The sequence below is a fragment of the Triticum urartu genome, chromosome 7A (assembly GCF_056163025.1).
Source record: "Triticum urartu cultivar PI428250 chromosome 7A, HENAU_Tu73, whole genome shotgun sequence".
Classification (NCBI taxonomy): Eukaryota; Viridiplantae; Streptophyta; class Magnoliopsida; order Poales; family Poaceae; genus Triticum; species Triticum urartu.
The window spans coordinates 406710845-406725535 of NC_141879.1; the positions used below are offsets into that span (position 1 = coordinate 406710845).

Here is a 14691-nt window from a genome sequence, read left to right on the forward strand (position 1 = left end):
CCCGTGAACACCTAAAAACATCGTTTTGAAAAAAACAAAGCTATGTTTGCTTCTGCCAGTCGGAATTCAGAAAGACCATCAGTGCATAAAAATAATTACCTCAAACAAAAATGCGAATATAATACATTCTGTACTGATGAAAATCTAATTTATCTATAAAAAATACTCAGAGATTATCTTGATATAAACAATCCTTTAAAAAACATTAGCATCACACATAGTCTCATTCGTATTTGGTAAGTTCAATTACACTTCAATCACCAGTCCAAGTACCACAGTAGAGGAGTACAAACGTCCATCATCACCAACCCTGACATATGCAAGTGGGATGAGCAGCCGATAAGTACAACTTGATAAGACAAATCAGTGCGACAGTAAAATGCCGTCATCAACACCCTTGAGACGTGCAAGTGGGATTTAGCAGGTCATAAGTACAGCTTGACAAGACTAGTAAGTGCAGCAGTAAAGACCATTGGACTTGGACGGTTACTTCTTCCAGGCCACCACCCGCGCCACCCATTGAGCGGTTGCCACAACGGACTGCAAACGGCGACCCCACGCCACTACACCCACGCCCCCGACGAACCGCCTCCCACAAATCCCCGTCGACGCAGGGCAAAAAGCCCATTCTCTTCCATCTCTCCATCATCCCCACAAACAACCATTGCCCTTCCATCTCCCCTGCACACAAACCACAAACTTCTCTCTCACAAGACCACAGCCACCGGAGGAGGGCGATGGCGGAGGAACGATCCACCAAGCGTCATCAAGACGAGCCGTCGGATAAGAGCAGCAACCTCATCGACGTTCACGTCCCCGGTGAGAAGCGCGAGTACACCAAAACCCTTAGAGAGGTTGAGCTCCACGACAAGGAGACGCTGGAGATCGTCTGCACCAGCGAACCAGACAAGGCTGACGAGGTGATCTCCAGGCTCTGGAGGAAGGCTGGAGGCATGGTTCGTAGGATCGTCGGTGTTGGTGTGCACTACACCAACGAAGATGAACCTCCCCAGATGGCAGCAGTCCTGCAGTTGTGCGTCGATGACCTCTGCTTGGTGTACCACATCGCAGCGGCCACAAAATGGTGAGCCATCCTACTCATTTGCCCTGTTTTGTTTATCTGTTTTATTAGTACTGTATCCTGAAAATTTCATCAAACTTGTTTCCCAACTAGATGTACTAGTGTGGCTTGTGAAAAGTGGATGCACTACTGCATTTTCTCAAGTAGATACACTATAAAATGTATTTTTGAACCTGATGCACCAGATTACTATTTGAAAAATCTTGCGGCAGATTAATTTCTGAAGTTGACTGACTAGTCTAGTTTCTGAACTTGATCCAATAGTGTAGTTTATGTACTAAATGTATTAAAAAGATGTTTCTGAACTTGATGTAGTGAAGTATTTTCTGAATTTGATCTAATGTTATTCTCATAAGAACAAAAACTAAGGACTTGGTGAAGCATTGTTTATGTGTTATCCTATTCAACAAAAGTAAACTTAACTAGTACCAAAGCAGAACATACAACATTGACTGAAACTATGTATAATCCAAAAAAGAAGAATAACATGGTGTACTTAATTTAATTTCAGAACTTCGTTTACTAGTTTATGAAGTACATTCATCCATTATTTATGCTACATAAACATATACTTAAATGGATTCATCGCTTGTAAGACAAAACAAAAATGAATAATTCAAACATCAAAAGTAATGCTGATTTTCAAAAATGTCTCTCCCCTTGCAGGCCCAAGCGCCTGAACGAGTTGCTGCAGCATAAGAAGTTGTTCACATTTGTCGGTTTCAGCATTGAAAGCGACAAAGAGAAGCTGAAGTTGTCCGGTTTGGAGATCAACCTCAACAAGTTCATCGACATTCAGCGCAAGTGGAGAGTACCATACACCGGAAAAGAGTACGACTCCTTGACTGATGTTGCAGCCAGCGTCATCCACCCATTCTACAAAGGCATGAAGAAGAACATCAACACGCAGGAAGACTACAAACTGTGGGGGACCAGCCCGCTGCCAGAAAACCTCATCGAGTACGCAGGAGTGGATGCATACGCCACGTACAAGGCATGGAGCATGATCGACTACATCACAGATGGTTCAGAAAATGCAAAAGATCGGGAGGCTGCGAATTACTACGACCAACCCTATTGCCCCTATGCGGGATGAAGATACATCAGAGCCTGCCTTCGTTTTAATTTCGCTTGTGCTTGCCTTTTATCTTGTTGTTTCAAATTAGTAGTTTGCTCTTGTTGGGTTGAACCAGTATGATTATGTCGTGCTTGTCATTGTTGAACTAGTTTCTTTATGTCATCAAGTACAATGTTTTTCTTATCTCATTATATAAGTTTGGTAGCTTCATATGTTGTTAATCCATCATTTCAAATTCAAAAAGTAGCTTCTGAATAGAACTTTGTAGCTACTCTAAAGTACTAGTTATGATCAACTAATCACACAACGTTGCTCTATGTCTAGTTTCGATTCAGTATTGTATATAAAACATAACATTGAGAAAAATCAGCACAATTTGAGTTGCTTAACAACGCTTCAAAAGTTGAAGCAAAAATTCTTAGTACTCCATCTAGTGTTCTCATTCATATGTAGCTGCTAGATAATTAACAAGTACTACAAAACAGAAAAAGTTAAGAAAGCATCAGCACACACTTATGCTGGTCGCTTGCAGATAAAGAATCACAGTACTAGTACACTTGATCGGACAGTACATACTTACTACAATAAAAAGTACATAGAAGCATCAGTACGTAAGCGCTACTATGAATGGACTATCAGTACAACTTAATCTAAATGCAAGTACATCTTAAAATTACACTTACACAAAACTGACAAGAACTAGAACAAAAAGTTTCAGTCCAAGTTACTGCTGGAGTCAAGTACTAGATTCAAACAAACAAAAAAAAGAAAAAACTGACTGCCCAAGGTCAGGCGCAGGCCCTGACGCTGCTAGATACTTGAACTCAAGCCCATAGGCGAATCCCTAGTAATCCACACAATGCAGGGCCCACCGATCAGGGCCCACAGGTCAAGAGAGAGAGCGAGCGCCGTGTATAAGCACTCAGGTAAGTATTCAGAGGAGTTTGACCAGTGAGCCTCGGCTGCGCTTATAAACAGGTTCGGAGCCCCCTCAACTAGCGAGGTGGGACTAAACCCAGAGCGCATGCGCAGGCCGCACTACACAGCCGCGCCGACGAGCTATCTAAGCCAGAAAACGGCCCAATAGCCCGAATCGTTTACAAACACCACACCAAATAAGCCCAGTTAAACAAACCAGAGCGCAATGCAAAAAAATATAAACTACAAGAAAAATGTTCGAAACTGAAAATATATAAACTACAATGAACCTCTGAAAAGAAGAGAACTTAATAGCCTATCTGTTAAATGTACATAATTTAAAAAACTGAATTAAATATTACTTTCAAGTTCAACTACTAAAATGCAAAAAGTTCAAACACATAATGTTTGTCAATTATGCTAAATATCTTATTACATAAAATCTAACAAGTTCGACTACTAAAAATGCAAAAAGTTCAAACATATAATGTTTGTCAATTATGCTAAATTTCTTATTTACATAAAATCTGACAAGTTCAACTACTAAAATGCAAAAAGTTCAAAATAGAATTTATTTGTCAATTATGCTAAATTTCTAATTTATATAAAATATCACAAGTTCAACTACTAAAATAAAAGAAGTTCAAATAGAATTTATTTGTCAATTCTGCTAAATTTCTAATTTATATAAAATTTGTACACACCTCAACGAACGGTCTGGTCGTAAAATAATCTCAATCCCCACAAGACACCGAAAAAACAAAAAAAAACTCAGTTCAACCATACATATGACATAAGTACTAAAAAAGCAGGATCAGTCAGGCCACTCACACCACTACGACACCAAATTTCAAAACCGCACGCTGTATGAAATTACATTTCAGTTCACACAGCACTAAACCGTAAGTGCACTAAAATGAGAATACAAAAACTATAAAGGCCTAACTTAGGTAAGTACAGATGAAAATAAAATAAGTACCAGTTTTGAGCAACAACTCCCGGGGCACTGAAAAATGTCTTCAGATAAACTAGTCTATAAAACTTTAGTGGAAAAACAAATACTTAACATTCCCAGGGAAAAACATCACAAAGCATACGTCACCTAAACAGTCCAAATGCCGTCATCACCACCCCTGAGGTGTGCAAGTGGGATTTAGCAGGTCATAAGTACAGCTTGACAAGACAAGTCAGTGCAGCAGTAAAACCATTTGAATTGGACGATTGCTTCTTCAAGGCCACCACCAGCGCCACCCACTGAGCGGTTGCCACAAGGGACTGCAAACGGGCACCCCCATCACCACCACACCCACGCCCCTGACGAACCGCCTCCCACACATCCCCGTCGACACACTGCAAAATAACCCATCGTCTTCCATCTCTGCCTCATTCCCAGAAACCACCATTGCCGCTTCAATCTCCACTGCACACAAAACACAAACTTCTCTCTCCCAAGCCCACAGTCGCCGCAGGAAGGCGATGGCGGACGAACCATCCGCCAAGCGTCATCATGGCGAGCCGTCGGACAAGAGCAGTGACCTCATCGACGTTCACGTCCCCGGTGAGAAGCGCGAGTACACGAGAACCCTCACAGGGGTTGAGCTCCACGGCAAAGAGACGCTGGAGATCGTCTGCACCAGCGAACCAGATAAGGCCGACGAGGTGATGAGCAGGCTCAGGATGAAGGGCGGCGGCTTATATCTGAGCTTCATCGGAGTTGATGTGGAGTTCACCAGGGATGATGAACCTCCACAGATGGCGGCAGTCCTGCAGTTGTGCGTCGAGGAACTTTGCTTGGTTTACCACATCGCAGCAGCCACAAAATGGTAACCCATACTACTGTTCATTCATCTGTTGTACTAGTACTAGTCACTAGAAACTTCATTAAACTAGTTTCCCAACTAGATGAACTACTATACTTTGTGAAGTGTATGCATGAGTACATGTTTCTCAACTTACATGCAATTCTGAAACTGTGAAGTGGATTGTTTCACCAGATTAGCATCTGAAAAAATGTTTATAGAATTCTGAACTTGATGCACCAAATTAATTTCTAAAAATGATGTGCTAGCATAGATTCTGATATTGATGCACTAGTATAGTTATATAGAATTGATGTATTAAAAGATGTTTGGTGAAGTGGTATAGGTCCATATCTTGATGCACATGTTTCTCAAATTAATTTCTGAACTTCATATAGAATTGATGCACAAAGATGTATCAAGCACTGGTATACGTCTTTTATTCAACCAAAAAAGAAAACTAAATTTGAATCAAGCAGTACATATATCATTGAATCTGTTAAAATGATTCTTGAATTTGGTGAAGCATTTGGTGAAGCACTCAAGACAGCAGAAAAGAAAAATAACATGGTGTAGCTGAATTTAATTTCAGGACTTTGTGTACTAGTTTCTGGACTACATTCATCCATGACTTATACTATATAAGCATCTAACTCATGGATTATCACTTTCAAAAACAAAAAACAGAAGAATTAAATATTCAAAAAAGAACACTAACCTTCAATGTGTCTCCCCCCTTGCAGGCCCAAGCGCCTAAAACAGTTCCTGCAGGAGGATAAATTGTACACATTTGTCGGTTTCAGCATTGGAGGCGACAAGTGGATGCTGAACAAGTCTGGTTTGGAGATCAATCCCAACAACTTCATCGACATGCAGCGCAAGTGGAAAGATGCACACACCAGCAAATACTTCGACTCCTTGGCCGATGTTGCAGGCGGCGTCATCCACCCATTCTACAAAGGCATGAAGAAGAAGATCGAGAAGAAGGAAAACCACAAAAAGTGGGGGACCAGCCCGCTACCAGACAACCTCATCACGTATGCAGGAATAGATGCGTACACCACGTACAAGTCATGGAAGACAATCGACAACATCATGACAGGTTGGGATATTTCAAAAGAGCAGGAAGCTGACCCCTACTACCACTGCAACTTCGCGGGATGAGGATGCATGAAAGTCTGCATTCGTGTTGCTCGCACTTCTGCTTGTCCTTAATATTGTTGTTTCAGATTTGTAGTTTGCTTTCGTTATGTTGAACCAGCTACCTTATGTTATGTGTGTCAGGGTTCGAACAAGTTTGCCTATTTATATCATGTACATCGTTTGCTTATGTTAGTCAACAAGTTTGCTAGCTTCCTATTTTTTTCATCCATCATTTGAAGTTGAAGTAGGTTGAAGTTGAAACTAGTCATGAAGAAACAAAAAATCATACATGGATATTTTCACAAAAAAACAAAAACAGTGGCAGACTAACTAAGGACAATAGCAACATAGTAGAATTGGACGCTCAGTACAGCTTAGACATTTACGGTAGTACTATCACACTAAAAAAATTCAGTTTTTAGTTTCAGAAGAACACTAAAAAGACTAAGTTTTAGCCGAGGACTACTAACAGCATCGTGCAAATAGTAGTTAGAAATTTACTAAGTACTGCAACAGGAAAAGCAAAGAACAATAAGTACACATTTCCAAGCCACTAGCATGCTAGGACTGAGAGTTCTGGTACACTTGAACAAAATGGTACATTCATTCTACAAAAATATAAAAAGGATCGGGAAGCTTCAGTTCACATTCCATAAAACATTGACACACTCAAGAATAGCACTAATAGTACAACTGAAATGTCAGTACAACTTAGTCTGTATGGCAAGTACTATGATCATACCAAACATTGCCTTGAGAAGAACCACAACCTAGAAAATAGGTCACCCCCCCGGAGACATATTTAAATGTAGCTAATTTAAACCAATATTTAAATTTTACTATGAAGTTCAACTACTACAATTCAAGAAGTTCAAACAAAAATTTGGCTCTCAAATCTTGCTAAATTTCTTATACTTGAATAAAATCTGGCTAGAGATGACGTAGCTACTTGGTCGTAAATAAGTTCAATCACAAAAAAAAACTTCAGTTCTAATACATTATATGAAATCAGTTCTACATAACAAGGAAGCGTCACTCCACTCACGCTAGATCCACAAGTGCCATCGTGACACCAAAATTTTAAAAGCCTAACGCTGAACGACATTACAATTCAGTACCAACATAACTATACTATAAGTACAGGAAAAAGAGGGTACAGAAACTATAAAGGTCCAACCTAGGTTAGGACAGATGAAAATAAATGATAAATCTCACTTTTCCCAGCAAAAACTCGTAATGAACTTGGGAAGACGTTTTTTTAGTTCAACTAGTTTAGAAGACTTCAGTAGTAAAAATAGAACTTAACCAGAACGAATTCCCAATGAAACATACACAAGTGATATATCACACAACTATCAAAAATCAAAGACATCCAAAACACTACAATCAAAGCCTACAATGCTTTCAAGAGATATATCACACAACTATCCATTTCACTATGCGAATGATGACCATTTATTCTATGCACCAGGAGCCAAAGGCTGAAACTCCTTGGGAAGCTCCGTCACCAGAAGCTGGTTATTCCGGTTGAACACAACTCTATACAGATCCTCAGCCTTCGAATCAACAATACGAGGCTGCAAAACAATGAAACAAATTATCAAAAAAAATCATGACACATTAAAAAGAAGAACACACAATCAGCCAAACACAGAAAAGTGAAAAGCTCAACTAGAAACCACATCTTTATCTCGAATGTTCCCAACGATCTTTTCACCATCATAGGATCCTGCATACTTCAGAGTATAATGGCCACATTCATTCGCCCCTTGAAGTGGAACCTTCACAAACGTTAGTTTCTTTGCAAAAAGCTCCCATTTGGGTTGCTTGCTCGCATTGTACTGAGCATCACCATACGCATACTTCATTACTTGGACCATCCTGGAGATCTGTAAGAAAAGAAAAGAAACCACACATTTTCAGGTCTAAGAAAAAAGCAGAAACAAAGATGCAAAAAAATTAATCCAGTACAGATAATAAATGTCACTCACAATCTTCTCGCAGTCTTTATGATAGGTGTTCTTTGAAGGACGATGGTTCTTCGGATAAGGTACAGAGTCAAGGATGTCGACGCTACTTTGGTACCGATTCATGACATATAAGGAAAAGTGGTTCACTTTCTTATCCTTTGGTAAAACCATAGGCTTGAATAGAGGCATCATGATCTAAAAACAGATGACCAAAAAAGAGATGTTTCAAAATAAAACCAGCATGGCAACAAACAAATAAAACCAAAAATCAGCTAGTAGATCTCACAAGGTCGGCACTGAGCAAGTCTTCATTATCTTTAACATAGCTCTTGAAATCTCTCGCTGCACTCTTCACATTAAACTCTTTATTTTCATCACCGTAAAACGTACAGTCAAGCACAACCTGCAAAAACAGCCAAAAAAGAAATACACAGGGGAAAAGGATAAACAAAGCAAGGTATTATCAAAACTCGTAAAACAAAAAGGCTTTCTTGTCTAAGAGAAACAAACGATCTGGTTGGTTACTATGATGAAATATGGACTCAGCAATACCCTTTTCCCAGACGCAAAATCAACATTTCTATCGGGATCTTTCTTGCAATCATCAATAAGGAAGTCCATTACATCACCCTCCATCATTTGCCCAGGTGAAAAAACTTCCCAGATATGTTTCCCAGTGAAGCTGCTTACGCTATCATCAGGCTGAGGTATCATTGAGAATGTATTGCTGCAGCACGGACAAGAACAAAAAGAAGGGGAAGCAAAGATAAGGCATTCATAGCAGTTCAAGTTGTATAAAAAGTAACAGTTCAGGTCATATCTATCTAGCAGTTACAAACAAAAGAGGAAAAGAAGATGAAACGTAAGGAGGGATACTCACTCGGCATACTTCTCACATGCTTCATCGCTAAGCAACAGATTATACAACTTGCGAGCCTTGTCTAGGTGAGGGAATCTATGAGGCTGAAGCTGCTGCACAGGGGAGAAAAACTTTATAGGAGCTCTGGGTGCACGCTTCGTGCTTGTAACATTGCCAGAATCCAAAGCAGGATCCTTCCTAGCACCACCACCTCTGCGAGCCACTATTCCAGCAAGTGGGGATAAACCCTTGGCAGCAGCAGCGCTCCTGGTGACTCTTCCCATGCCAGCAATCTTGTCAAACGCACCATCATCGCTGTCTATCAATTACACAATGGGATTCTTGGGTGTAGAGGGGCTCTCTGCACAAGCAGCCGTAGAACCTTTCAGTGCTCCCAACCGCCCCTTAAGAACACTAGACCTTGTCTTTTCTGGAGAACGCCACTGGCTAAGATCAATAGATACGCGCTCGAGCTCCGAGAACAGGCTGCCAAAGATCCTGTAGTCATGCTCATTAAGATCCAACCACTCACCTGCAAAAATAAAAAAAGAAAAGAAAGCATCAAGGGTAAAGTTCAAATACATAAATCATGACAGTACCAATCAAAGAAGTACAAGATGCAAAAAATTACAAAAGGTCATGCATTACGTACAGGGTTCGATGCCAAACAAACCACGGAAGTCAACATCAAACACATCGCTAGTTCCGCAGGTGTACAGAAAAGTCTTCCTAATGTCAAGAATGTCTTCGTGGCTGTAATCTAACATTTCAATCACACCATCCTCCCGGCAATGATAGCTCTTGCAACATTGTAGCATAAAGAATCCACAATCATGCCTGTTAACAAAAGAAAAAACAGAATGGGTACATCACAAATCCAAAAACACAGTAACACCACCCTCCCAGCAACAAAAACAACTAACAAAAACTCATTAAAAACGGATACTCACGTGTTTTCCTGCTGCGGCACCCGCACAAACTCGCAAGAGAAACCATCAATATGCGCCGGCGAGAACGGTTTCGCCCTGTCTACGCTAGAGTCCCTCCAAACCTTCTTTATGTTATCTGTCATATTCCTTAAGAATCTAACTGCATCACTCCAGGTTTCATCGCGCAGTGAATCAAGACACTCAAAACGATGGAACCTCAAATTCAGAACAATCAAGCACCAATGCCCAGATTCGTCGCTAGGCTTCATGGTAGCCGTAATGGACGGCGGATCAAAAGAAGGGAATAGAAGCTGACAAAAAAATCACAGAGGAAAAATGAATTTAACAAAACATAATTAAACAAAAAATTCAGCCTCCAAACAATAAAATAATAGAAGAAAAGTGAAATTCTGAAGTACAAACAAAAAATAAGATAATCATAAGTTTTAATTGAGTAAGCAAAACACTACAAAAAAATATATGCTACTCTAGTTAAAATTCAACAGACATATCAGTACAATTTCCTTGCGACAATAAGTTTAGCTTCACACAAAGAAGCACACATCATTCATAAGTGCATGGCTAAAAGCAGGCTGCTCAAGTTCTTTCCACCACCTCCCAAACTTGCAAGAAAAACATGACAATTCTAGTTCATGAGTACAAAAAGTACAAGTTCACCTACTTGGTCAAAACCATTAGCGCACGATCTCGTAAACCAATTTAGCACATTGGAATCAATATTTCCATCACGGATCTTGGTCTGTTGTACAAAAAGAACAACAATAGTCAGAAAATTGGCAAAAACAAGTTATCATCCTGTCTACAAAAGCAAAATACTCACCGTCACCCATCTGGGAACTATCAACTTGTCAGTGTCTCGGTACTTCTGACGTAGAGAATATAAAACAACGTCAGCACTGGCCGAGTTGAGCATGCCAGTGGGGACAAACGCTTTAGCAATAGAACCAACACTGGCATCACACTCTTTATTTTGAAACATCGGCTTGTCACTAAGAAAACACAAAAGATTACATGAATTAAAACTACTGCAATAACAACAATAATCATATGAGAGAAAGAAAAGGATACGAAAATGATACGGGAAAAATCCCAAACTAACCATTTTGCACGGTTCTTGCGCAACCTCGTAACAGCGAAGAAAAACATATCAACCTTAACAACATTTCCACTTTCTTCTTGCACAAAAAGAAGAAAAATAATAAGTTCAAGCCAAAATTGAGAAGTATGCCTCATTTGCAAGTCCTTACCTGCACTATCAGTGTTTGACGACGATGGTAGTTCCTGCGATGAGACCAATATGCCTCCAGTTTCAGGGTTTGATGATGGCACAAGCACATCATGAGAGGACACCAATATCGCTGCGCTTTCAGGGTCTGTGGAAAGAAAATCCTGGGACGACACGAGCGCCTCCTGCGTCAAGGGGCTAGAAGAAATCGACAGAAGTAAATCATCATCCTCGGATGGCACCTCCTCCACGCTAGAAGCATCTTGCAATGCATCACCATAATCAAGCCCTCCAGGCGGGAAATTTTCCGGCGGCAAATCTTCAAAATCAGAAAGATTTTCATTCCCAGCAATACCAACACCAGACGGTTTGCCATCAAGTATGCTAGCAACACCAAAATCCTCATCAGCAACTTTGGCACCAACATCGCGCCCACTACTCAATGGAAAACCATGAGCATCATCTCCACCACTAACAACAGCCGCACGATCAACATCAGTCATCTGAAGAAATAAAAATTCAGAAAAAGTAAATAATATGAGCAAAACTAATAATCAAACATAAGCTAGCGAGAGGTGCATAGAAAAACAAAACCTTAGAAGCATTCACAAAAACATCATCGATCTTGCTGTTGCTAACATTAAAAGCAACATCACCAACAGGCGAACAAGGCTCGTCGCCAACAACAGCACCCTGATTTCATATGTAATGAAAAAAACAATGCTATTATTAGCAACAATAAACACAAGGAATTAAACCACATCGGTGCACATGAAAATTCAAGAAATATGAATAAACGCATTAAAACACAAAAAATAACCTTGCATTTATTAGTAGATGGATCATTAACTCCACGGTCAACAACAGTGTCAACATTATGACTAGTCTCCTGCATCAAAACAAAAAATTAATAAACAGATGAAGATCAGGAAGTTCAACTACAATACTGACAGCAGAACAACATAGTAAAAACATACAAACATAGAGGACTGACTCACATCAACAACAGGCTGCTCCGAGCCAACATCGTTCATATGGTGATCAGAAACATTAACCTCAGTACCATCATCAGCCCTGCTGTCTGTGGCGGCAGCCTCATCCTGCTCAATCTGCATGGAAGAAAAATTAATAAACAGATAAAGATGAGAAAGTTCAACTACAATACTGACAGCAGAACAACATAGTAAAAATTGCAAACACCGAGGACTTACTCACATCATCAACAGCGCGCTCCAAGCCAACATCATTCGTTTCATGATCGGGAACATTAGCCTCAGTACCATCACCAGCCCTGCTGTCGGTGGCAGTAGCCTCATCCTGCTCAATCTTCCTGATAACAACTTTTGCACTTTCTTCATATGGCTTGCAGTGAGAGTCTTGCATACTTTTGAAACGCTTCATGTTGTTCAACAGACGAACCGAGCTCTGAACTAGATCAGCAGCACCGTCATGCATATCACCAATTAAAATTCTCTCCATCTCAATATAGTCCACTGCTTCCTCAGCGTTAAATTGATGACCTTCAGGAAGGATGCCACTGATACAGCTCATACGCTCAACTGTCATTGGGACCTTTTGCAGCTCAAAACACACATTTCTAAAAATATGCTCAGCGCTCTCCAACGCAGAAACAACAACATCAATACCAAAACCTTGTCTCTGTGAAGTACTAGCATTACTAGGGCCAGGGGGAACATAACCAACACCCTCAACACCATGACCACCTCTCAACTCATCGTGCAGAGATGAAGACTTGGGAACCTGAGACGACGGCATCTCCAGGACTGGCCGTTTATACTGTCGGAAAAACAACCTCCGCTTGAGTTTTCCACTACAAAACAAGGGGAAAAATAGTTAATTAATCAATGCAACACACAAGGGAAAAATAAAACATGATATTAACAAATTTAAATCAACAGGACTATCAAGCTTTAGCTGTTAGTGCCAATTTATTAGTATTTACCGACATGACAATTTAGCAAAGATATACAGTTCAACCACACATGAAACAACAGTACTAAAAATCGTACCTAAACCTCACAAAGCTTAAGAAATGACAAAATGTAAACAAGTAACTCTGCGGGACACATGTTCACTCGAGCAGAAAAAAGCTATACCTAAATAAAAAAGGTCTACAAGACACGAAAGAAATAAAACTCACCGGAAGCTTCCCAAACACCCAAGTCTTTGGATCTGCATTGCCTTTTTTTTTATCAAATCTGCATCAACCAGATCAGAAAGCTTGACAGGATCCATGAAACATATGCGGGGGACTCACATGTCAGGCTCCGCAGTCTTGCCACGGATAAGGCAGTCAAGGTACATTAGTACATGCCCTATAGCACAGCCTGTGATTGCCTTCCCCATCATAACACCATCTTGGTACCTGACAATAGCCCTTCTAAGCTCATCCACCATCAGTTGGCAATAATCCATATTAGCCATGTCCTCAAAGACAAGACCCTCAAAACATTGCTGCCTCTCCGGAAACACGCAGGGCGGCACTAGGCAACACAACCTTCATAAACACAATAATGAAGAACACTTTCAGAGCATGGTCATCTTTGCTAGGATCCTTGATGAGCACCTTGAGCTTATTCCTCAAATCGTTTGTCTTGATATCTATGTTCCTGCTAATGTTAATCTTCGATCTTAACTTCATCAGAGCGTCGTCATATCCATCCTCTGACGGCCTTGGCGGAGAATGACCACCAGGAGGGAACCCAAATAATTGTTGTATGCCATCGCTAGTGATGCGAAGCTTCTTATTAGCCTCACCCATGTCAAGAGTCATCGTATCAGGATCTATCCTCAGGTACAAAACTCCCATCAGAGGGCGGGAAATGTTAGACTTCACCCTCCAATTGAAAATAGAACCAAAACCAGCTGCACGAACCCTAGCCATATGCTGACTCTCAAGCAATTTAGCACAAGCTTCAACCTCTCCCAACGAACATCACATAGTCAAGTTCAATTTCCGTTGGTCACCTTCATCCAAGGAAACTTTTCCGGCATTGCGTCCCACCGGCTTGACCGGACTCATAATGCTAACAGGCTGTAAATGAAAATAAAGAAGCCACACCTTAAATAAATGAATATAGAAAACAAAACAAGCATATGAAGCCAAGTAGAAAAAAAGAAAAGATTGCACAAGTTCAACTATTGAAACAACATAAGTACCACCCTCGATTGATGCAAACAATGACCAGCCTCCCCTGGCCAGCATAAAAGCCCAGGCACAATTAAATCATTGCAAGTACAACTAGTCAGTCACATACAGTACAAAAGACGTACCACTGCAAATTCATCTTCAGAATCAACTTTGATATCATCTTCTTCAGATACAATATCTTCAGCTTCGACACGAGCATGCTTCTTCACACCTTTGTTCACCTTCGCAGGATGAACTTTACGCTTATTATTTTCTTTCAACAAAGAGCGCTCTCGAAGAGGAGAAGAAGAAGGCTTCTTGTTTGTCAAAACCCGTGGACTACGACGAACAGGGGAGCCACCAAGTTTGCTTGGACCAATCTTCACAGCAGCACTATCCCCATCAGCTTTGCTATTACCAGGTTGGGAACCAGCTTTCACACGTGGGCTACGCCTCTGTGTGCCATCAGGATTTCGATCTGACATCTTCCTCTTCAAAACAACTTTCTTCTCCTTAA

The 14691-nt window shown here is 40.6% G+C and overlaps 2 protein-coding genes across 2 annotated transcripts; both read left to right on the top strand.

The window, feature by feature from the left end:
* Positions 1-737: 737 nt before the first annotated feature.
* Positions 738-2177, top strand: LOC147959766 (uncharacterized). Its single transcript, XM_087532893.1, has 2 exons — positions 738-1084; positions 1748-2177. The coding sequence occupies exons 1-2, from the start codon at positions 738-740 to the stop codon at positions 2175-2177; spliced, it is 777 nt and encodes a 258-aa protein (XP_087389019.1).
* Positions 2178-4553: 2376 nt separating this feature from the next.
* LOC147959767 (uncharacterized) lies at positions 4554-6040 on the top strand. Its single transcript, XM_087532894.1, has 2 exons — positions 4554-4900; positions 5620-6040. The coding sequence occupies exons 1-2, from the start codon at positions 4554-4556 to the stop codon at positions 6038-6040; spliced, it is 768 nt and encodes a 255-aa protein (XP_087389020.1).
* Positions 6041-14691: the final 8651 nt, after the last annotated feature.

Coding starts and splice junctions, on each gene's coding strand:
- LOC147959766 (XM_087532893.1), top strand. CDS start 738: ATGGCGGAGGAACGATCCACCAAGCGTCATCAAGACGAGCCGTCGGAT. Junction 1,085..1,747: donor ATCGCAGCGGCCACAAAATG/GTGAGCCATCCT, acceptor CTCCCCTTGCAG/GCCCAAGCGCCTGAACGAGT.
- LOC147959767 (XM_087532894.1), top strand. CDS start 4,554: ATGGCGGACGAACCATCCGCCAAGCGTCATCATGGCGAGCCGTCGGAC. Junction 4,901..5,619: donor ATCGCAGCAGCCACAAAATG/GTAACCCATACT, acceptor CCCCCCTTGCAG/GCCCAAGCGCCTAAAACAGT.